General features: G+C 39.8%; 1 protein-coding gene across 1 annotated transcript in view; it reads right to left on the minus strand.

Annotated features, from left to right (window-relative positions):
* Nucleotides 1-1,131: 1,131 nt before the first annotated feature.
* UBE3D (ubiquitin protein ligase E3D) overlaps nt 1,132-25,375 on the minus strand; it is a 160,160-nt gene continuing 135,916 nt past the window's right edge. The window contains exon 10 of the mRNA XM_055136148.1: nt 1,132-1,685. Coding sequence (XP_054992123.1) covers nt 1,665-1,685 — 21 coding nt within the window. The 3' untranslated portion in view covers nt 1,132-1,664. The remainder of the gene's footprint in view (nt 1,686-25,375) is intronic.

Here is a 25,375-nt window from a genome sequence, read left to right on the forward strand (position 1 = left end):
AAGCAATAATATAGAAAGCCAAATTCATACCTAACAGCTCAGGAATCCTCAGGCCATGACTTTACCAATGCCAGTATGAGATATAAGTTGTAATAAGTAACAGAAAGCAAATGACTTAGTGGTGATAAGGTCACATTGCTGGTGGGACAGGTGTTGGAAGCCCAACAGCTGAAACAACTGTATTGTGAACAGCTTTGTAAATCACAGTGTTTAAATAAAGTACAAAAAAAAAAAATTAAGGCTGTTCTTTCCACAAGCACAGGATAGTTCCAGGTAAATGTATTTCCTTATCCAGGTAAGTATAAAAGAAGATAGTGCCACGTTGAATCCCTGTCAGTCCACTATTTACAGAGTTATGAGTGCTACACTGGTGCTCTGTTATGAGATATCTATTTTGGTTAAACGCCAAGGAAGAACAAATCATGAAAGCTCCCCGGATCACAATGCTAAGTAACAAGGGTGGTAAGAGAATTAGGAAATTAGGAAACAGAAAACTCAGGGTGTTTGGGAAGTGGGAGTGGTGGTGGTGGGGTGAAGGTATTAGATGATATGGAGGTGAGGATTAAAGTTTATCATCTTATGGGGCTGGAGCAACTGTCAGTGTTTGTTTTGCGTGTCAGTATTTGTTTTGCGTGTGACTAACCTGGGTTCACTCCCCGGCATCCAGTCCCCAAGCTCACAAGGAGTGATCCCTGAGTGAAGAGTAAGGAATAAGCCCTGACAGCTTGGTGTGGGTGTGGACGAAAATTTAAAAAAAAAAACAAAAAAGTTCATTATCTTGATGTGCAGCAGGTCTAGTGTAAATACAGAGCTGTCTGTCCTGATTGTGGGGTGGGGACGGAAAGAAGGATCTGCCTGGCTCCTGTCCCAGCTTTGACCCTACTGTGTGATCCAAGCACGGCTCATTCTCTGGACCATGGAAAATTACCCTGGCTCATTACCTAAGGGAACTGCCCTTAGCTCCATCATTCTCATTCAAGACTTTCTTCTCCACTCTCTCTGTCACACAGGGATGAAAGCAACTTTGGAACAGAATGTCAGGGACATATAATTTTTGGTTTGCAATAACAGTATTCAGCAGGGGGATTAGAATAGCATTCAAACAAAAGGAACACAGGCAGGTTTGTATAAATGGGAGAACCTTTATTTACTGACGCTCTTGGTATACGTACATCAACTCCTCTATTTTTTGTCTTTTTTAAAATGCATTTTAAACGAACCTAAGAAGTTCTTAACTTCCAGTTCCCCCACGAACATTCAGCTCCACCAACAAAATCCCTCGCTGTGATCCACGCAGGACAGATGGGTCTCCACTGCCCTACCAGGTGGTGCTGACACAGCACAGATTGGAATAATCCTCTCTGTGGGAAAGAGACTTAACTTCTATACTTATCCCAACAGTCGACAACCTGCTATTATAGCTCTCTTCATGGCCTTGGTTCTCCAACGATTCAAAGTTTAACTTTCTTTCTTTCTTTCTTTTTTTTTTTTAGAGACTCTACAAAAACAAGCACACACAAAGCTTCAAGTTGATGCTCTCATTCCATGGCTCGGTTTCCTGTCTTCATAATCGCTGCCAGTGTGCCGACTGTGTGCTGCCTGATCTCCGGTGCACTCGGTGGTATGAAGAGTGGTCTGCCAAGGAGAGCAGTGCCGGCTCCACATTACATTTTCAAAAAGGCCACCTGGAAGCAGAAGAGAAGCCAAGGGTGCTTTAGACAGCAGGACAAAAACCAAAGCAGACTCAGTCTAGTAAATAAAGACACATACAAAAATATTAATTGAAACTTCATTAATGTTATGTAAAAAAAACACTGAATTATGAAAATACTTCAAAATCTTCCCATGCCTGCTTGATGCTCTGAGTTCACTTTAGGCAGTTCTTGGGGGACCTTATATCGTGTTGAGGACTGAATCTGGGTTGGCAGCATGAAAGGCACCTGGCTTCTCTAGTAAAAATCTTAATTCATACTATCCAATGATAACATCCTCTTAATTGTGGATTATGAAATTGGGAATACCAAGGAAGAGGGGGGATGGACAGGGAGGTGGAGTGAGTGTGACAAAGGGACACTGGTGGAGGTCTTGGGCGGCAGTGAGGTGTGGTAACTGGGGACAACAAAACCATAAATATTAAAACCATTATAGACATGTAACTAAATTGTAATAATTGTATTCAAAATATCTTTTAAAATATTAATTCTGATAATATTACCACTTTTCATTCCTGTTGGTAGTTAAGAGAGTGGTAAAACTTACTCCTGGCCTGCAAAGCCTAGAGAGACCTTCAGATAATCCACAACATCAAAGTGGCCTGTTTGGCAAAGGCCTGTTCAGACCTCATGGACAGGCTTACCCTTTAGACTGTTAGCAGAGACAGAGGACCTGCTAGGGAAGGATCTTAGAATCAGAGTGGTGGGATGGCTTAGCCTAGAGAAGGCTTTCAGCCTTTCACACATGACAGCTGGTAATGCCTAAGCATTAGTCCAGACTGGACGTTAATATGCACTGCAGTAAAGTAGTGTGTTTCCATCTGTTTATGTTTGCACAGAGAGCAGCATTAGTCCAGGAAATGGTGGTTGAAAACCACGGCTGAGTTTCACTTGGTAGTGTCTCCACTGTGTGACTTCTGCCTCTCCAACAGCAGTTATAGGGATCTTTCAGAGAGATCAATGCCCTGCTCATCTTCAGAAATAAGATGACAGATGAAAACCAGCTCTCTTTTTCAAGATCTGCAAAATGCGATGTTGCGGAGAATTCCAACCAGACACTATTCAGAATAATGCTAACACTAATAAATATTCTCATAAAAGTTTAGCTCTGGAATTACACATACCAGTAGCTCTCAGCTTAGGACAAGTCTGCCTGCCAAAGGACATTTGGCAGTATCTGGAGATAATTTTGCTGCAACAATTTGGGAGATGCTAGTGGTATCTAGGGAGCTGGAGGCCAGGGATGCGGTTAAATATCCTGTGGCTCCCCAATGGGAAGTCACAAACATCAGCCTGACAATGTCAAGAGCGCAGTGGTGAAAAGCAATATAATTAGAGACCGGGATTTGAGAGTCACAGCTCTCATCTTTTAGCTGTGTTCCTGGAATAAGCTTGTCAGCCTCTGGTAGCCTTTTTCATCTGCAAAATGGGAATTCGAAGAGGATCTACCTAAAATTCAGAAAACATTTTATGGTACATTTGGCCTATAGGAATTCTTCATACCCCCTGTACCAACCTGGGATTTAGATAAGGCAACCATTTGAAACTCTTACTTACAAAGAAATAGAAGCTAAAAAAAAAAATGAGTGAGCTACTCAAACACTGAGTGAGTTGTAGAGTCCAATACCGATTTTTCTCACAATAACTTCACAGATGAATGAGAAAAACACTGTAGAAATTTATTTCTTCTTGCATAACTAAAAAACTGAATTCAAGAAGGAGAGCAACTACATAAAACCCTGAGTTGGCAAAGTTAATACGACATGGAACTCACCTCCTTTCCAACAAAAAAAGAAAAATTTCAAAATTGAAACTTAAGTTCTTTTTCCCCATCTCAACTTTTTATAATTTGACTGTCAGTACATTCTGCATTTTGAGGGACTTAACAAGAAAATGCAATAATCCTTGGGAAAGGTACTCTACATGCATTTTTGCTTCTTTCTATTTAAAACACTGTGAGTTAACAATTTTCAAATGCTGATTTTGTATTCCCTAGCTTTTATCCATGACAGGAAAAATTGCTTTCCTACTGCCACTTATTTTAAGAGAGGATAATTTTATTTTGTTCCACTATACTGAAACAAAAAAAATCTATGTATTTTTTTTAGTGTTATTCCCCAAAGTTAAAGTTTTTTTTCCCCTGAGTATATAAGTGTGGTTAGAACTTTAGGCTCCATCATGACACTTTTGGAATATATAGGCACAAAAGTAGGAAAAAATATTAAAAACAAGAAGAATGGAACTCGTATAAGTTTGCCTCTTCATGTTCTATACATCTGAATTTGGACACTCAGAAACAGAAAGGGGATGGGGGAGTTAACATGTAAAATGATAATACAAATAATAATGGCTTTGCTTTGAGTCATCATCTAGTAAAAATACTTCTAAAACCAAAATAAACAGGACAGGCTGATGCAATAATTGCGCAAATGTTAAGTTTATAATGTCCTGATATACTTGCATAGTATATTAGACACTTTAAACGTTCTTTCTTCTTTACCAACAAATTATATTATTAAATTCTATTCCTTGGGGGTGGAGTGTGGGCTTGATCCTCGTCACCCACAGTCCTCGGAAAAGACCTGTGAGTACCCCCCAACTACCACTTGGGTCTTGTGGCTCCCTCTTTCTCCAAATTCTATTCCTTAACATAGATTAAAGTTTTAATCAATGAAAAGATATGCTGCCAAGGCAGGTTGTCACTGTCACTGTCATCCCGTTGTTCATGGATTTGCTTGAGCGGACACTGGTAATGTCTCCATTGTGAGACTTGTTAGTGTTTTTGGCGTATCGAATATGCCCCGGGTAGCTTGCCAGGCTCTCTGAGAGGGACGGAGGAATCGAACCCCGGTTGGCTGCGTGCACGGCAAACACCCTACCTCTGTGCTATAGCTCCAGCCCAAGGCAGGTTGTATAAGACAAAATTTTCTTGGAAGGAAGTCACTTCCAAGCTCAGTTCAGGAGAACTAGGAGTCCCAGAAGGGACTCTCATCCAACCTGGTCAATGGTTCAAATCAGGGACTCGAGAGGTGGTGATGCTCATGCCCGGCCATCCAGGGGATTTACGACACCAGTGGTGCCGGGGCCCTCCCTGTGGTGCTTGGGGTCTCCAAGCTGTACTTCATCTAGGACCCCAAATCTACCTCTTTTAATTTTTTCAAGTACTGTGGTGTATGCTAAACAAGACATTTGAAACTACAAAATACTATAAAATGTGAGTTTCAAAATTGTCAGCTTTAGGAAAGAATTTAGAATAATTAGTTTAGCCACATACAGATGCTCTTTTTGGAAGGTACTATTGATTTTATAAAAACTGTGCCTTAAATATGCATTTATCTCTAGGTATGGCTCGCTTTAGAATTATATTATGAAACAGGATGCTTTCATGTTATAAAAGACAGTATATAATAAAATCCAGTTTCTAGGATCAAACATCATGTAAAAAATAAAATGTAAATATAAAATTTTTTAAAAAACATTTTTTTCAAGCATTTATCAAGTGTATGACAAAGAATAGTCATGCATTTGGACTACTGGGCATGAAGGTCAAAAGCCAGCAGTATGTGCAATAGTAGAAAGAAGACATAGATGTACGGGGAGAGAGGACAGTAATGCCTCAATTTCTAGTGGGCCTGAAATATGAGAAAATGCAACAGTTACTTGGCTGTTCACTGATTCTCAGAATAACCAATTTTGGAAAATGATATTGGCACTGGACAGTACCTCTACACTGCCATGAACAAGCAGTTCTGGTCAAGTCATAAAGCACATGAGGGAATGTTGCTGATGATAGCAAATCCAGGGGAGGGAAAAACTTACATGATAATACATTGGTTTTAATGTTATCCTATGGTTTTTAAAATGTCACCATTAAAAATAAATGTCAACACATTATTGAGATCCTGTTATCCTCCCTGGAGTGAGCAAAATAAGGCAGTAAATTAAGTGTAATAGCTGGAATGATATAGTACAGCAGGTGAGGCACTTGCATTGCATGTGGCTAACCCAGGTTGATCCCTGGCACCCCATTTGGCTCCTTGAGCACTGTCAAGAATCATACCTTAGTGTAAAGTCAGGAGTAAGCTCTGAGCACCATCGAATGTGGCCCCCAAACAAAATAAAACAAATCAATTTCAAAATGCATCCTGAAGCAGATGACTCTAGTGAGGCAGGAAACCCTTAATGGTATATATTAAATCTGGATTGGGCTAATAGTCCAGCTATATACAACAGCTATATTATCTGGCAAATAATAACATCTTAAAGTTTTATATAAAATACTCTAACTCATTCACTAAACATACCTTTGCCCTTTCCTATTGTCTTGGAGTAAATTACAAGGAAAACTAGGGCTTATTTTAAAACTCAAAATACCGTAGCAAAATTTCCAGACTCATAATAGATACATTTGACTAAAATTCAAATTTTAATCTTAGAAGGATTATTAATTTATAAAATATTTGGTAAAACAAGCAAAAGTCATATGCTGTAATATCCTAACATAGTTATCATTATCATTATCATCTTGGTCTGTTAATAGTTTTATACGACACACTTTTCCACATTATTATTTTTTATATCAAGCACTTTTATGTGCCACTATGTAGGTCTTTATATTCTGATAGTTACAGTTCTGTTATTATATTTTGTGTCCTCCTCGTGTTCACCTCACTATTCCATTTCAGAATATTTCCTTAAGATGAAATTCCAGAAAAGGGATAATAGATTGAAAAGTTTTTATATTATTATAATTTGATACAAATTTTTGTTCCCAATGAGTTGTTCCAACTGCAATGTCAACTAGCATTAGATTTTTTAATTAGTGCTAATGACATACAAGAAAGTGATATCTCAATGCCTTTTGAACTTAATTGCTATGAGCTTAAATATTCTCCCAAATGACTGCCTAATAATTGTTGTTCTTGTGAATTGGTGAATTGTGAATTCATGTCCTTTTTATTTATCTGCCAATAGGAAGGTTATTTTAAAAAAAAATGCCTCATATAAGCCACTTAGAAAATGTATACATATATATTTATATATATAGAAAGAAATTAAGTTCCAGGCATGATCTTACAAATAACACTAGAACTAAATATCTAATTTAGATGTCTCCAAAATCTAGATCAAGAAACATGGTTCAGAGAAGTTAACTTTTGCTTACTGCTACAAGCTATTAAATAGAAAGGCTAAAGTTGCAATCAGGTCTTTGCTTCTAGTATTCAATCCATCATAAAAGCTCTTGTCCACCTAATTTTGATAGGAGATAATTGATACTGTAACTTCAGCTCAAACAATCCATGGTATACCAATTTTAAGCCAGCTCTTAGTGGTAGTACAACGGATGCAGGCATTTTACTTTTCAGGAAGAATTTTACTTTTTTTAGATTAGATATTACAAGGAGGAGAAAAAAGTGGAAAAAAGACAGTGACAAAGTAACGTCCTTGTTGGAAAACAGAAAAATAATTCTCTTTTTAGAAAAGAAAGCTCCTGGCAAATGAGGACAGCCAATAAAAAAGATGAGAAATTGATCTGAAATCTCAGAGAGAAACTTTTGCATTTAAGTTTAGAAAGGAGGGTAAGATATACTTGCATAGTTTAATAAAACAAAAGAGAATAAAACATGAAAAAATTAAATAACAGTTAAAAACAGGTGAAAAAGGCTCAGATTATAATCAGCTGCTTTTTTTCTTAGCTATTTACCACTTAGATATAACTTTTAAAAAATAAAAGACAATACAGGTTCTTAAAATATATGGTATTATATTTTCAAAGAGCTACACCTGGAGGTGGTCAAGGGACCAAATATTGTGCTGTGGATGGAACTTGATCAGGGAAAGCACAATTATATACATGCTGATGCATGCATGTGGATAAAAGAAATGAATGATAACACTAATAGAAGGGACAGGAGGGAAGAGTTAGGGTTATTTTATATACACATTTAATTACAGTTTAACAATAAGTTTTTAATACTACCTGTAAAATAATATTGTGAGGAACTGGCCCAGAACAGACCACAGGAATCAATTTAGCTTTCTCAAGACTCTTTTTAAAGGAGTCCGCATGGCAGAGTAACTTGATTTTCTGCCCCTGAGCAAGGAATTCGGATACAAGGTACCCCGGGTCACAAGAAACGTGGTGGTCAGACCAGATAACCAGACCCATATCACAAGACCCATATCACAAGACCCAGGACTGCCCGCAGAACTGGGACATTCCTGAATATTGGCTCGAATACTGATCTCTAAAACCATAGGCTAAGGAGTGATGTCCTTTTAAATGGATTGGTTAAGAAAGTTTGTAATATTACGAATCTATTTGCTATGAAATGAGCAGGCTCTTCTGTAATGGCCGGGGAAGGCCTATATAAGATCTCCTTTGGAGAAGCTTGGGGTCTTTTGCCCAACCTGCTGGACCTGCGTGTCCTCGTAGGCGGCTGGACCCTGGCTAGCCAGTCTTACAATAAAACCTGCTTGCTGTTTGCAGTCTCTGGAGTCTCTTTGTCGTTATAGGGAGATCTTGATCCGCGCCCTAACAATATAGTACCACTTGAGAGTAGATATGCTAGTTGTAAATTTAATGCAAAACTAAGGAGTAATCCCTTAAAAAGGTTAAAGAAATATAACTGACATGCTTAGAAAAGGAGAGAAAAGCAGAATCATAAAAATACTCAGTTAAACAGAAGATCAAGAGTAAAGACAAAAATAGCAATAAAAATGAGGGCACAACATAACTAGATAGGATTCACTAGTGACTACTACCATACTTCTAAAGAGGATCAACTGCCAATCCTTTTCAAGTTTTCTAGGAAATTGAAGAAACACTCACAAACAGTGTTTATGAGGCAAATACTCTGATACCAAAAGCAGACAGAGACATCACTCACAAAAATGAATTTACAGGTCGATATCCCTGATGAATACAGATGCAAAGATCCTGAACAAAATACGAGCAAGTAGAATCCAATAACTCAAAACCATCATATACCAAGGACCAGGTAAGAGTTATCCAGGGGATGCAAGAACGGTTTGCCATTTGCAAGTCAATCAACATAATGCACTGTATCAGTAAGAATTTTTTTAAATGATCATATCAATAGATGCAGAGAAAGCATTTGACAAGATCCAGCACCCAATCATGATAAAAACTCTCAACAAAATAGGAGTTGAAGGAACTTCCTAGTCAAAGCCATCTAGCACAAGCCCACAACAAGCATTGTTCTCAATGGGGAAAAACTAAAAGCCTTCCCTGTAAGATCAGGCAAAGACAAGGCTGTCCACTCTCGCCACTCCATTCAATACAGTACTGGAAGTACTGGTTATAGCAGTTAGGCAAAAAAATAAAAAAGATATAAAGGGCAATGAGAAAGGAAAGAAAGAAGTCAAGCTTGGACTATTGGCAAATGACATGATAATATACTTAGAAATAATATACTTAGATTCTACAAAATAATATACTTAGACTCTACAAAAAGCTCCTAGAAATAATATATTTGTATAACAAGTGGCTGATTTCAAAATCAATACCCCTGGGGGTATTGAATCCATGGCATTCCTATATACAAATAAGGAAAGAGAAGAAAGATATATTAATAAACAATCCTGTTCACAATTGTGCGTCAGAAAATCAAGGACCTCGGAATCATTTTTTTTTTTTTTTGGTTTTTGGGTCACACCCGGCGATGCATAGGGGTTACTCCTGGCTCTTCACTCAGGAATCACCCCTGGCGGTGCTCAGGGGACCATATGGGATGCTGGGATTAGAACCGGGGTCGGCCGCGTGCAAGGCAAACGCCCTACCCGCTGTGCTATCGCTCCAGCCCCAACCTCGGAATCATTTTAACTAAAGAGATGAAGGACCTCTACAAAAAAAACTATAAAACACTACTTCAAGAAATAAAAGAGGACACTAGGAAATGAGACACATCTGCTGCTCATAGATAGGGAGAATTAATATTGTCAAAATGGCAATACTCCACAAAGCATCACAGAGATTCAATGCAGTCCTTATAAGGATACCCATGACATTTCTCAAAGAAATATATCAAACACTCCTGAAATTCATGTGGAACATTAACCCCCCCGAGAATATCTAAAGTAATCCTTGGGAAAAAGAAGATGGGAGGCATTACCTTCCCTAACTTCAAAAAGTACTACAAAGCGGTAGTAATTAAAACAGCATGGTATTGGAATAAAGACAGACCTACAAATCTGTGGAATAGAGTTGAATACCCTGTCACAAACCCTCAGATATATGACCATTTAATCTTTGATAAGGGAGTAAGAAATATGAAGTGGAGCAAGGAAGCCTTTTCAACAAGTGGTGCTGGGAAAACTGGGAAGCTACAAGCAAACTTCTCTTAAAGTCCTCACTATCAGAGGACTTTGATCCATAAGGTACACGGAGGAAAATGTAGGCAGAACCGTTCATAAAACTGAAGTTAAAGGCATCTTCAGAGATGTAACACTGATGACCAAGCAAGCGGAAGCAAAAATAAACAAATGGGACTACATTGAAAATGAACAAAGATAAACAAATGGAACTAAATTAAACTAAAAAGCTTCTGCACCTCAAAAGAAATGGTGACCAAGATACAGTCCATAGAATGAGAAAAATTATTTATCCAATATCTATCAGATAAGGGGTTAATATCCAAGATATAGAAGACACTGGTAGAACTTTACAAGAAAAAAAAAATCAATGCAATCAAAAACCGGGGAGAAGAAATGAATAGAAACTTCCTCAAAAAACAAATACAAATGTTCAAAAAACATATAAAAAATGCTCTATATCACTAGTCATCAGGGAGATGCAAATCAAAACAATGATCTCACACCACAGAGACTGGCATACATCCAAGGGAACAAGAACAACTAGTGCTGGTGTGGGTGGGTAAAGAAAAGGACTCTCCATTGTTGGAATGCCGACTTGTCCAGCCTTTTTGAAAAACAATATGGAGATTCCTCAAAAAACCAGAAATGGTATTTCCATATAACCCAGCAATATCACTTCTGAGAATATACCCTGGCAACCAAAAATCACACAGCAGAAATGCCATTTGTACTTCTAAATTCACTGTCACACTATTCACAATAGCCAGAATCTGGAAACAGCCCGAGTGCCCAAGAACAGATGACTAGATAAAAAACTATGGTACATGTACACAGTGGAATGTTATGGAGTCACCAGAAATCCGAAGCCATGAAATTTGCTTATAAATCGATGTGATGTCGGTGGGTCCCACGGGTGACTCATGTGAAGCAGGGAGGAGACAGTTCGGTCACTTTCTCCCCAACCACCTCTACCACTTGGGACCAGGGTTACTGGGTTCTTGTCTTACTTGTGGAAAAGAATTTCAGGAGTAGACAAGCAGTGAAGTAAACAGATTTTATTTAGAGGTTTTTTGAGGGAAGGAGAAAGGCATAAGAGGCAAAGAGAAGAATAAGAGTAGCACGCTCAAGAGAGAACGTGGGCTTTTCCATGGGTGGAGAGAGTCCCTGCACATATCTGAGCTTTAGACACAAAAGTATGAAAGTACACATCTCAAGAGGGGAGATGATGCAGGTGACACATGTGCTCGGGCACCACATGTGCTCGGCCATGTGGACATAAGCAGCACATGGGCTCAGGCAGCATATTCATGGGCTCCCTTTGTTCAAGGTGTCTTTTATAGGGTATTTTCAACCTGCCCCCACGTGAGGGAGGCTTCTTTCCAGGTAAAAGTTTGTTGCTAAGGAGGTTACCAGGGAGGTTGGGAGTGGTGATGGCCTTCTTTAGGCTGAATTATGGCAGAGTTTGAGGAACTTCCTGGGGGAGGGGTCCATTATCCTCAGAGTCTGACAATGGTCTTATCCAGTCGGGTCTTTTGTTTTCTGAATCCACAAGGTAGATCAGTCTTCAGATTCTCCTTCCTGGAGACTTTGATAATCTAAATTTCATTGCCCAGGGCCTTTCCCTACCTACCTGCCTACATCTGATGGACATGGAGAGTATCATGCTGAGTGAAGTGAGACAGAAGGAGAGGAAGAGATATAGAATGATTTCACTCATTTGTGAAATATAAAATGCATAGTATGAGACTAACATCCAAGGACAGTAGAAATGAACGAGGGAAAGGAGAACTAGTCCACAGCTGGAACTTTGCCACAATTGGGTGGAGAGAGGGCAGTTAGGATAGAGAAGGGACCACTGTGACAATGATACAATGATAGTTGGAAACCAGACCATAATATCCGAAAGGAGGGAGGAAAAGTGCTTGCCATAAAGGTAGACTAGGGGGGAGAGGGAAACTGGGGAGACTGGTGGTGGGAAATGTACACAGGTGAAGGGACTGGTGTTGGAACATCATAGGACAGAAATTCAACCATGAACAACTTCGTAACTATGTATCTTACAGTGGTTTAATAAAAAAAAAAAAGGAGGACACAGGGTAACAAATATCAGAGATAATCCAACTATTGTTGAGAAGTCACTTTGAGTATCAATGGTTTAAGAACCTAATGTCCCTTCTCCCACTTTGTGAAAGTCATATCTGGATAATTCCTCTTAAGAGATCCTGATGGAGTTATATTTTGGCCTCAGAAATATTTAAAGGAGCGGTGCAGAGATAGGCTGGGGTGTGAGGACAGTGTGAACTCAACATAGGTTGAAGGTAAGTCCTTCCAGGTTTCCCAGTAAGGACATCCTTGCCCCGGCAACCCCCCCACTCTTCCTGCTTGCATCCAACTCTGAGCCACTGTGGCATCAGGTCTGGTGCTGAGTGGGGACTTACAAAAGGACTTTCCTCTAACCTAGTAACAGATTGCAGTAACAAACTGACAGGTGATTTTTACAGTCCTTTATCAGTTTCCTTGGAAATGTCTGCTATAAAGTAAAAAGCTGTCCTTAGCAGGGGGGAAAAAAGAGATCCGAAAATGTAATGCTGTGAACTCGTACGGATGCTATTAACACCGATGTTTTCAGAAAACAAGTAGCTACTGAATCAGGTTACCAAAGTTGAATTTCATAAACATTTCTACCTTTGGGGAAATCTAAGCTGTATAATATTTGCCTTCCTGTCAGGGATTTTCAGCCCTTCCCTCCCGCTTGCAGAGGTTCCCAGAATACATTCTCGGCTAAGCCTGGAGGCAGCCCTGAGTCAGCTTCTCCCATTAACTGTACACCTAAGCCACTCAGAAGAGAGATTATTCAGAAACACCTCTGGAGGAGAATCTGCAGAACACCGTCAACATTCTGACTGTCTCCCAGACAAGACCTTTCTCTTTCCGTTTAAATCAGCTAATTCACATCTGCTTGTTTTTCCTTTGTGTGGCAGTACCTGCCTTGACTTTTGGCTGGGTAAGGTAAGGCAGAACTCTTCAGTTTGAAAAATTACCTACTAAAACTTCAGCACTCACTAACTTTCAGAAGTCTGAACTTCTGTACTTGAGCCATGTTGATCTGCCCGGATCTGAAGTTTATGAGCAATGACGCCCATTAGGTAAATTCCTTTGGAAACCTGACAGCTTCACACTGTGCAGTGGTTCCCGGGGGCACATCTGCAGCACAGTAGGGGAATGAAATTGGATGCAAGCTTTCCCCGACTTTACTGATTAAATGGCACGGAGTTAGAAGTGGCAGGAGGTGGAAAAGAACAGTGCAGTCATACACGAATCCCTGATTCCAGAGAGGTACTTCTCAGAGTGGGATTCAAGAAAAAGCACCCCAGTGATTTTTTTTTTTTCATTTCCAAACTGTGTTCTGCCCACTCAAGCAAATCGATGGACAACGGAATGACAGTGCTATGGTGCTATAGTTACATAGTCTACTAAAATCTCTCCAAACTGTGTTTATGTCACAGATTCATGGGATGCCCAGAAGCTGGGATCAGGCACACAGACACAGAGAACGGTCCATAACCCTATTCTTGCTGATGCTGCCACCTAGTTTTCAAAATTAAGACCATTCTTACCCACTGCATCTCACAGTCCAGAGATGTCAAATGACTATGTCAGGTCTAGGTCTTTATGTCTCTCCAGGAGGCTCTGGAGTGGCTTTAACATTTCTTTCGCAGAATGACCCAATTAATGAATTGCATAGCTAGTATTGAGGCTTAGTACTTTTCTTAAAGGGGTGTCAAAAAATAACATTTGGTACTAGAGATGGTACAGTTGTTAAAACAATTGCCTTGTACATGTCTGACCCCAGTTCAATCCCTGCATGTGGTCTCCCAAACACCACCCAGGAATGATTGCCGAGCACAGGTCAGGAGAAAGCCCCAAGCTCTGCTGGCTGTGGCACCAAAACCAAACTGCAACAGAAATAAGGTTTAATAAACTGCTGCTAAAAAGAGATTTGGCATCTTGATATTTTCAACACCAGCACTCATACTTTCATGCTACCTGGTGCACCATCTCAAGAGAAAATGACTGACTGTGCTTCAAAAATGTTGCTAAGAGCCTCAGTACTGCTCTGCAGACTTCCAAGTTAAGACCAAAGGGCAGAGAACCCGCACTGCTCCTCTTGAAAAGCTGTCAGGGTATGGTCCTTTAAAATGGGTACTGCTTGTGTTTCTTACAAAGCGACTGTTTGATATAACATGAAGATGCTAAGAATTAGAATCAGGTGATGTCACTTTTCGTATTGAAGACACACACTGAAGCAATGACCTCAGTCACTGAGTGTTTTAAAAGGCAGAAAAGGAGCAGATGGTGACACTGACAATGTGAAGACCCCAGGGTTACTTTGAAGTGGTTCTTAAAATAAATGCAGTTTGCCGTTTTTTCAAATGTTTGTTTCCCATACAACTTTGCATCATCTTAGTCTGTTTAACTCAAAAAGATCAAGTTCCACAAGATCACCTATAATTAGAGACTGATGCTGCATTTTTAGATGACAAATATAGATGACACGGAAGTGATGCACCAGCAGTCTGAAATAATTAATGTCTAGCCTCACAAGGCCACCTACACCAGGACACTTGGGAACCATTCACTATAGCCGTCATGTCAAAGCAGGACAGCAAAGTCATTTTTCTTATCAGTCGAAATAGGTCACAACAAGAACATTTGGCAAACAAACAAACAAAACAACAGCGTGAACATGAATGGGTTTCGTGACACAATCTTTCCATTTTTTTCCCCATCAGTGTAAAACTGATCATTGATTTGTCCTTTATGCTATAGTTATCTTCCAACATGTTAATATGAACAGAATGAGGCTTGAAAACAACACATAGAACACATGAAGATACCATTACCAGAATATCTCTAAATTGTATAGCAAGTGTTCAAACATTTGACGCAGTCATTAGTTTCTTTTTGTTAACTGTTGTAGCTATTCTGTTTCAGTGGCATGAAAATAAAGCATATCACCATACATTATCATGTGTATCAGGAGTCTGAGTGGGGCAATGACAGGCACAGAGTGTGCTAAAGTTCCTATTATTTTTCACAGAGACCGTTTAAAACTGGCGTATAGCCCACATGCTGGACAGCATTTTGTGTGCCTTCTATTTAAACTCGGCAGTCAGCCCCTGCAAAACCCATATGAGAAACGCACCTTTTACTAGCGCCCCTGCTTTCCAATCAAATGAATGCTTTCCCCAGCGAGAATAAAAAGGGTCTAAAAAGACGCTGTACAGAAACAGGAATGATGGCCCTGACATTCACACAGATAATTTTGAAATCTCGGGAAATCTCATCAGAGCAACGAAAAGCCACTTGCTAACAGTTCTGTTCTCTCATCAGTCAGGAAGGTGAACACATTTTCCAACACTAGCACTTTTCTCCAGTTAAGGCTGCATCGCCTTCTCATCAGGTTCTGGAATTCACACTTTCTTCCTGAGGAATAGATAAAACTGGTCCAGGAAACCAGTTTTTTCTCCTAAGTATGAGCAATATCACTGACCTACATTTGAAAAGAAGTTTGCTCTAAAGTTCTGTTAAGGACTAGAATCTGTTCTTCAGTCTCCAGCTCCATTACCTATTCGAGTACAGTCTTCCCCCACCCTCTCCCACAATGTACTATAAAACTTTTCCCCTTACTTTTCTTCTCGCTTAGAGCAATTCTATTTCATTTTTCACAGCATATGAATTTCTGTGTCCACTTTATCTTTTTTCCTCCTCTTAGTGTCATTAATGACCTTCGAGCTTAGCCCGTTGCTTTACCCTTCCACATTCATCGTTATTTTTTTTCTTTTTTCTTTCTCCCATTTTAGCTGTGAAGGACAATTGCACAATGAGTAAATTGTAAAGTTTTGTCACAGTTCCCCTAGGGACAATCTTCTCCCTTCAGCTATTAAATTAGAAAATGGCTTTAAAAAAAAAACAAAACCAAGGCTTTGTCACAGAACAGGTGCAATCATTACAATGTAAAATTAGTCTTTTTCCCAGTGAAAGTGGTGTAATGCTTTACTTGTAACTGCACAAAGGAATTCAGGAAATGGAATTTGAAAATCCTATCAAGGGCTTTTAAGGGTTATGTACAAAGTCTAACATTTTGACAATAAAGCCATAAGGGTGTGGAAAGCTATAGCTTTGCTTTCCAGATCAAAAATTGCACAATCAGTTCATTTACGCACTGGAGAATAACCTGCTTTTCCATTTACGCACTCATCCTTACAGTCATCCATTCTATACACTCATTGACTTCCTTCTATGTGCCAGGCAGAGTGATGAATTGAAAGGAAATTAAAATTAAGGAAAAATTTTATTCTGAGAAACGTCAGTAATTATCTTCTAGGCATGCCAGTTACTTCAAACATGATTTCAAATTTTATTTGCTTACAGAAAGTAAGAAAGAATAGCAATAATAACCTACCTATAGGCATATTCACCAAGACAGACATAATTTACAGCACTCTGTAAAACTTATGACTGCTTCCAGCCCACTGGGCAAGTACCACAAGTGTGAGGGAAAGGCTTTAGAATAAAGGGCTGGAGAGACAGCTCATTGAGCTGAGTGCATTATCTGCATGCAGTGTACTCTGGTTTACCTAACCCAGTGCATGGCACGGGTCCACAAGAACATCTGGGAGCAATTCCCGGTAGAGTTGGTAGTAGTCGCTGCCCATCACTGGGGGTGGCCTAAAATTGAAAGTAGTGACAACAAAGATAACAACAATAATAGCCTGGGCCTGAATTCCTGCTCTGTGATTTTCAGCCTGTGTAGCTTGGATTCATTCTCTGTCTTTGTCTTGATTCTTTCTCTGTCTGGATTCTGTCTTATGATGAACATACAGTTCTAGTTGTACCAGTCCCAAAAGGTAATTATAAAAATTTAAGATGATAAAGCTCACAAAGATACTATTATTAACTCTTATTAAGTTCATAATTAATTATTATTATTTTAGTCACATTACTATCATATATGAAGTATACAGTCTGGCAAAATACACTTGACTATTTCCCCTTAAAAGGGAAAATATAGGGTGAATTTCAAGAATGCTGAGACTTCAGTTCAAATTGGTGTATCCCAAACTCCTTTTCTTTTGAGCTGTGCCCACACATCCTCTTATAGCTACTCCATATACTCATGACTTCCACAAATGTCATCTAGTGAGTACCTTACCATTCAGTTCTATTGTTATCTTGTTATCCTAGTGTTACTACTGTTACTACCTCATCCACTGCCTATTGTTACTATCTTTTCCTCTATCTGGTTTAATTTATTTATAGATGCTGTAACTCAGAAAAGTAACCATTTTCACCAAGTTAAAGGGAAAATGTAGGATTCCCTTTAATACACAATATATAATGTATAATATAATATTAATAAATCAACCATTAAATTCATTAAGTTAGATTAACAAACACCGTGAAGAAAATTAATATGTCAGCTTTATTTCTGGTGGAAATGAGGAAAAGAATTAGAAGGACAAAGGGATCAAGTAATTAAAAAATTAAATATTCAAATTTAATAACAGAAATGGATGCTCAATTAAGACTAGTGGCAACATATGTTCATTTCAGTATGATTTAAGACTTGCAGAACACTTGAAGTGGAACAGATCTCAAAAATAGTTCAGTAAAACCTCCTAATTTTAGAGATAACCTGAGCTAGGACTTACTCCTATGTAAAGCAAAACCCTAACCCCTATACTATGTCTCCAGTAGTTTGATTTTTTCTTTATTGTTATCATTATTTTTTTAGTAAGACACTGTGATTTACAATGCTGCTCAGGAAATAGAATTGTTTCAGGCATAAAATGTTGCAACACCAATCCCACCTCCAGTAGTTTGAATTTCAAAGGGGTTTCAATTTGGGGGGTTTATTTGATATACTTAAGTATTGTAGTGGGACCTGGACAAAACTTTTAAGAGGATGACTCATTTCTACTATTAAGGTCTCAAAGGTGTCAGTGAACAGAACAGAGTACTCTGGACTGGCAGAGAAGGAGGGATGAGAGAAGGAGGCTGTTGCAGATGGGGAGGCTTCCAAGCGTATGTGTGGTGGATGTGGGCTAGAGAGAAGCTGGTCAGCAGAGCCACCTGCTTTCAAAAAATTAAGAGTTCTGCTCAACTTGCTGAAGGAAAGGCTCTGTTGCAGAGGAACTGAAAATCAATGTTAGCTCATATCCTATGACTTCCTGCCTACTGAAGAAAAATAATTTACAGCACTCTGACAAGAGCATCTCCTTCTAAGTTTAGCTGAGGTTCTATTATTTTCCTCTTGACAGTGTTAGATAAGATGTTAACTGTTCCCTTACCAACGTCTTCATGCATGCTTGCTGGTGACAAGATAAGGAATTCAAAGTGGCTAGAAAAGAGAATATTTCTCATTCTGAAAGAATGGATATTGCTCTTTTAGTTTCCCTGGTTTCTCACAGAATGAGCGCTGTCCCTAGGCCTAAGTAGTGCTAGAGTTGTACCAGAAACCCCAAGTGGAATGTTTTGAATTTTTCTTTTTTATCTGAGAAATGCTTTCCCCTTCTTCCTCACCCCGCCCTCCCCCCAGCTCCCAGGCAATAAAGACTTGAGGATGTATATTTAGAAACAAAGAGTTCTGAGTTTTATAGGATGTTCTATAACTTGGTATGGGGAAAAATGAGAACTAGCAAAAAGTAATAAAACTCAGAAAGCAATATACTGGATCATTTTTACCCCAAATTAGAACTTCATGCCCCTAAGACATACACCTAAATAATGTTTGTGTTGCATTAACCTTAAGCTATAATGTTGCAAAAGTAGATTATAGGAGATCACACACACACACACACAAGAGTTATAACATTAGCAGCAGCAAGCAGAAATATTTTGGAAAGCAATCACTCTTGGAAATTCAGTAATAAACATCAGGATCACAGTCTGGGCCTGAGTGAGTCTGTACATAATTCATGTATTTCAAAATAAGTATTTCATGATTTCAAAATAAATATTTGACATGATTTTTTAAATGTACTGATAAATGGGTATGGAGCGATAGCACAGCAGTAGGACGTTTGCCTTGAACGTGGCCGACCCGGGTTCGATTCCTCTGCCCCTCTAGGAGAGCCCAGCAAACTACCGAGAGTATCCTGCCCGCACAGCAGAGCCTGGCAAGCTACCCATAGCATATTCAACATACCAAAAACAGTAACAAACAAGTCTCACAATGGAGACATTACTGGTGCCCGCTAGAGCAAATCTATGAGCAACGGGATGACAGTGACAGTGACAATGACTGATAAATGACTAGACCCATGACATTTATATTTGAGGTTTTGGATATATTTTTTATATGGGGAGATATATATATATATATATGTATATATATACATATATATATGTCTTCAAAACCTCAAATATAACCCTCTCAATGGAGGGTTGAAAGAGTCCTAGGGCTAATGGGATGGCGAGACAGCAGCTGTTTTAACTCTGTCTCTCAATGTCCACAAGTGCAATCATTTCTACTCATCAATATAGTTCTCTAGTGTTAATATTTTTAAAGACAATCTCTCTATACTCATAAGTTGTGTCATGTTATATCAAAGTGATATTGCTGCTTTCAAGGAACTCAGGAGGTACATTAAGCAACTGTCAGTCATACTACACGATGAATTGGCAGATGAACAATGGGGAATGAGAGAGATAATACAGAGACTAAGACACTTGCCTTGCACATGACCTGTTCCAGTTAGATCCCCAGCACCACATAAGGAATCCCAAGTGTATCACACCTCCAGGAGTGATCCCTGAGCACAGTCAGGGATCTGAGTTAAGCCCTAAGCATCACCATGTGCTTCAAAAACCAGAACTTGAGGGATGGAGAGATAATTCAACAGGTAGGGCACTTGACTTGCATGAATAAAGTCAGCTTCTCCCATTCACTTCCAATTGTGGCAACAAATTAGGGGGAACTTACATGCAAAACTTCAGCACATTCATCTGAACACCCCCCATTCCATAGTGACTTTCCTGAGGTTAAGATTATTTGTCATAAAAATAACGCTTTTTTGATTTGCTGCCAGATACTGAAGGCTGGCTTTTTTGTGTGTGTGTGTGAAGCAAGAAAGCTTTTATTAAAGCTTATTTTAAAAGATGGGGGGGGGGGTAGAAAGGGAGAAGTATATGTTTATGAGACAACACAGGGTTCTCCAGAGTAAAAATAAGAAGCAGGGGGCCGGAGTGATAGCACAGCGGGTAGGGCGTTTGCCTTGCACACGGCAGACCCGGGTTCAATCCCCGGCATCCCATATGGTCCCCCAAGCACTGCCAGGAGTAATTCCTGAGTGCAAAGCCAGGAGTAACCCCCTGAGCATCGCTGGGTGTGACCCTAAAAGCAAAAAAAAAAAAAAAAAAGAAAAAAAAGAAATAAGAAGCAGAGAAATAGCTGAGCAAGGGAATTATGTGTTCAAGGGAGAACAGGGGCTTGAAGAGCAAGCAGATGCTGAGAGTATTAAAAGCCAGTTTCAAACTACTGAATTCAAAGAAAAACAGTTCACTTTCGTCAGAGGCAGGAAGCCTAGTAGGCAAGCTGAACGCATTTGTTTGGAAATGACATAATTGTAACTAAAGGATAGGGAAACAGGTAGCACCAAGGACCTGTCCGGAGGAGGGGCCCAGGTTGAAGGATTCATACAGAGGGAATAAGAAAGAGAACTTAAGGTTACCTCACCAAGTAAAAATGGGGAGGATGAGGGGTTATAAAAGAAGGTAAAAGCTCTCTCTATCAGTCTTTCAAAACAAGGTATTCTAGCTACTGGATTCTTGGGTTGTTTATGCATTGGTCCAGTCCAGGGGGCAGATCCAATTTAAATAGGTCAACAAAACGTCTTTTTTCTAGAGTCTTTCTCCAGCCCTATTAATTAACTTAATTAATTATTTATTTCTGGAGGGGGGGTGCGTCTCCCAAGCAGTGCTCAGGGACCCATGGGCCACTTCTCGTGACACTTGGACAAATGGGCCAGTGGTTCAACAGAAGGGCCCGAGGATTCAGGACTGCTTAAGCCTTTCACTGCTGGGAATCGCCAGGGTTACAACCAGCGGCGCTTGAAGACCTCCAGAGCTAAACTGGTGGCTACTGGGGACAGTGTGGTACTGGGGATCAAGCACAGATTGGGTACCGAATGTGCCCTAATCTCTGTACGTATCTCCGCAGTTGTCTGATATTATTTTAGTAAGGCTCTAGTGATCTCAACTTTCCGCAAAATTAACACTTTGATGGGAGGGAAGGAATACAAGGGGCATTTAAGAACAAGAGAATGCTGAGGTTCTGCCTTAAAAATCCTGTTTCATCTCCCTTTTTATAAGGGATATTGGAACAAAGCATCACAAAGTGATAACTTTCTTTCAATTCTTACTCCTACCACTGAAATGAAGTAATACATTTTTAAAAGAAAATGAATTTCCATTTTTTCCTGAGAGATTATAGGAAGGGGAGAGAAGAAAGAAAAAACAAAGGACGGTAAAACAGAATTGTAAGCAAAATGTGAAAGTAACTTAGCTTGGGGAATAATTTTTGTTTTGTTTTGTGGCCACACCGGGAGGTGCTTAGTGTTTATTCCTGGCTCTGGGCCCAGGGATCACTCCTGGCAGGGGACCATATGGCATGGCACGGACCAAACCAGGGTTAGTGCCATACAAGGCAACTGTGTATTATCAGCCTGGCCCCTGGCAATAATTTCAATTTTTATGCAAGTCATCTTTTCAGTTTCAGAGAAACAATGCTCCCTTACTTCTTCCACGGAAGCAAAAGTAAAGAATTAGCAAATCCCTTTTATTTCTTGAGTATATCATACAAACTGTCCATAAATGCAAGAATTTTATGCACCTTGTATGCATGAATTACTTTTAAGATTCAAGTTTTCCAAAACTTTTTTACAAAAGAGAAAATGGTGGCTATGAGGTGGCTGAGAAAAATACCTGAATTTACTTAATGAAAAGTTGAAAAAGGATAAAAAATTCTTCTTCCCCCTGCCTTTCTCCCACCGACCCCACCATTCTACTCCCTCCACCAACACACACACTTCTACCCTCACTCCCAAGGACTCCCTAGACTACCAGTTTAGTTTCCATAATTAAAATAGCAAAGAAAATGGGGTTTGGTGCAACAGGAAAACAGTGAGTTATGCAGTACTGCAATATTTTCTTTCCCATTATAAATTCATTCAAAAAGTAACATAAGACAGTTTCCCCTGACTTATCTAGGATGACTCCCCCTATGCCTAGAAAGACCCTATGCAAGTATAAATCCAGAAATTCTTCTCCTTTCTCCTTCTTGAAAAGTCATAGTTTCCAGAGGCAAAGGAAGTTGCTACTCAAGGAGAAAGTAGGTCTCCTGAGATGCAAGTCAGAGTTGTGTAAGTTAATGAATTCCTGTGTGGTGGCAACTCAGTGCCTGACTTTAGAACTATAGGATTGAAAAGCAATTTTCTCCTACCCTTTGGGTTCTTCTTCTTTTTTTTTTTCTCTAAAGGAATTAATTTTTGGTTTTTTTTTTTTGAGTCATACCCGGTGATGCTCAGGGTTTCTCCTGGCTCTGCACTCAGGAATTACTCCTGGCTGTGCTCTCAGGGGACCATATGGAATGGTGAGAATCAAACCCAGGTTGGCCGCATGCGAGGCAAACGCCCTACCCGCTGTACTATCGCTCCAGCCCCATGAATTAAGTTCTTTTTTAAAACAAAATTTATTTTAATTTTTTTCTCTTTTGAGATTATTTAGGGATCTCTGAAGCAAGGCCAGTAGAAGAGTTTACCCGGTGATAAGTGGGTGAAGAAGTAGCCCACCTCCATCATGAGAAAGCCTCAAGACTCAGTCACAAAGCCCACCTACCCGAATTTTCATTGGCTTATCTCCCGCCAAGCTACCAAGAGTATTGAGCCCTCGCAGCAGAGCCTGGCAAGCTACCCGTGTATATTGGATATGCCCAAAACAGTAACAATAAGTCTCTCAATGAGAGATGTTACTGGTGCCCGCTCGAACAAATCGATGAGCAACGGGATGACAGTGATATCTCCCGGTAGTCTTGGTAAGGTCCATTCAGAGACAGTGGAGTCTGGCCGGGGGCATGCCAGCAATTTTGGATTGTGGAATCAGGCAGCTGCAAGGGCTCTGCTTGAGTGAGCACCAGGCTGACCCCCTCCCTCCAATTCATCCTGGTAAAAGGCTTCCACATAGCTAACTTTTACCTGTTTAGTTTCTCTGGAAACTTGGTCCTGACCTGAGTTGTTAGGGTCTGGCCAGGGGCACAGTGGCAATTTGGGGGGATCAGGAAGCCTGCATCAGGCCGCTGATGCATTCACCCTGCGGGTACAGGCTGACCTGATGGTTGCACCACATCCCTGCCCTCTAGCTTCTCCTTATAGTCCCCATGCAATCAAAAGGAAATCAGACAATTACGGGGGCAAAGAACAAATTGAACTACATATGCATAATCTACAAAAATACATTTTTACAGCCAAAGGGCAAAATTATGTTATATTTTCTGAGCTACCTTGGGAGAGGGCACTAGGGATTCAAAGAGAGGGGCAGGGTCTCATGTGACCAAAGATTATGCTCCACAGTTAACATCTTTGACCCAATGTACAGATTAATAACTCCACGGAAAAGCCAAAACTTCAATCTTCATTCTTCTGGGCAGCTAAAGGGATCATAATCCTCTCAGGAGCTAATAGGGTCTCAACTGACCTTTAAGGTCCAGGAATCCACTGGTTAATGAAGCACAGTTTGGAAAGGCACAATCTGGACATCTTGGAGAGGGACTGCCTTCAAAGTGTCAGCGTGCGTGAGCAGATGATTGTAAGTTTACCTGCAATCAAGACGATGAAGGCCAGCTACTCATCTGGTAGAGAGGAAATCACGACACCAGGGAAACTACCTACTTTGGGCTAATTTCAAGAGAGAAGCCTTTTCCCAATTTTCATAGATGAACAAAGACTGATTACTTTAGCTGAACGGACTGACCATTTACCTGAGACACAAGCATAGTGTTGGAATTTCAGTGTTTAACCAAAATTTGACAACAGAAAATGTCACATTAAAAAGGGAAGGTTTACTACATTTATTCACCATCAAATCAGTACTTCAAACACCACTATGTGAAACTATTGTACCATGAAATTCATGTTCACTGTGTAACATCAAGTTCAACTGGAAAAATATTAATTAAAGAATATTTTTCAGAGCTGGGGCGACTGAACAGTGGGGAGGGCACATGCCTTGCATGTGGCAGACTGGTTCGATCCCTGTCATCCCAAATGGTCCCCCAGCATTACCAGGAGTTATTCCTAAATGCAGAGCCAGGAGTAACTCCTGAGCACTGTCAGGTGTGCCCTCAGCCCCATTACCAAAAAAAAAAAAAAGGCATTTTCATAGGGAAAATATATAATAACATTGTAACCTAATATACAGTTAGCTGAAGTTGTGGTCTGGGGGTAAACTTTGGAACAAAGGAGATCCGTGCCTGGCAACTGATCTTTAAAATCCTTGGCAAAACTTTCCCTTCTTATCTAGGACAACAAATGTGTTTTGGAATTTGATATATGAAAAAATCCTTGGGAAGTATTCTAAGAGAATACTTTTCCTTAGAGGAGGCAAATTAGCGCATAAGACAAGGTAAACTGCCTTGAGTATCCCTTTAATATGCTGAGTATCCCTTTAATAAGATGATCTTTTTATTACAGTAATACCTTTTTGCTTTGGACTATAAAGCTAAATAGAAATTTAAGAGATATTATACATTTTGCTGCCTGTTAAAACAGCAATGCATCAAGCCTAAATAGATTTCATGATGCATGCTTTGACCTTTTCTTGATGACCCAAGGTCAATATTATGTATTACCTATTAGTTTTGTAATGTTCGGCAAGTCATCTGAACCTCTTCAAGCTTTGGTGTCCTCATCTTTACTATGTGATTTATAGCATCTATTTCACAGAGTACCAAGGGCAGATTAAAATGAGACCATTCCCGAAAAACACTTAGCATAGAGCCCTTAACATTACTGAGACCCCAAAACTGTAGCTACTGATACTTTAAAAACATGTTTTACCGAGGCTGATCCACGAAGGAAACGTCTTAAAAATTTAGCGTGATAGTTCAGAGGTTGAAGCACCAGGTACAGACCTGAGCAGCACTCAGGTTCTCTTATTCCCTGCTGGAGGGGCAGGTGGCCCCCCTGAACAATACTTGGGAGTTCCTGCCACATTCTCCAAATGAAAACAAACCAAACAAGAGACTTAGCCCCAAATTAAATTCACAT

Source organism: Sorex araneus, chromosome 4, assembly GCF_027595985.1.
Source record: "Sorex araneus isolate mSorAra2 chromosome 4, mSorAra2.pri, whole genome shotgun sequence".
NCBI lineage: Eukaryota > Metazoa > Chordata > Mammalia > Eulipotyphla > Soricidae > Sorex > Sorex araneus.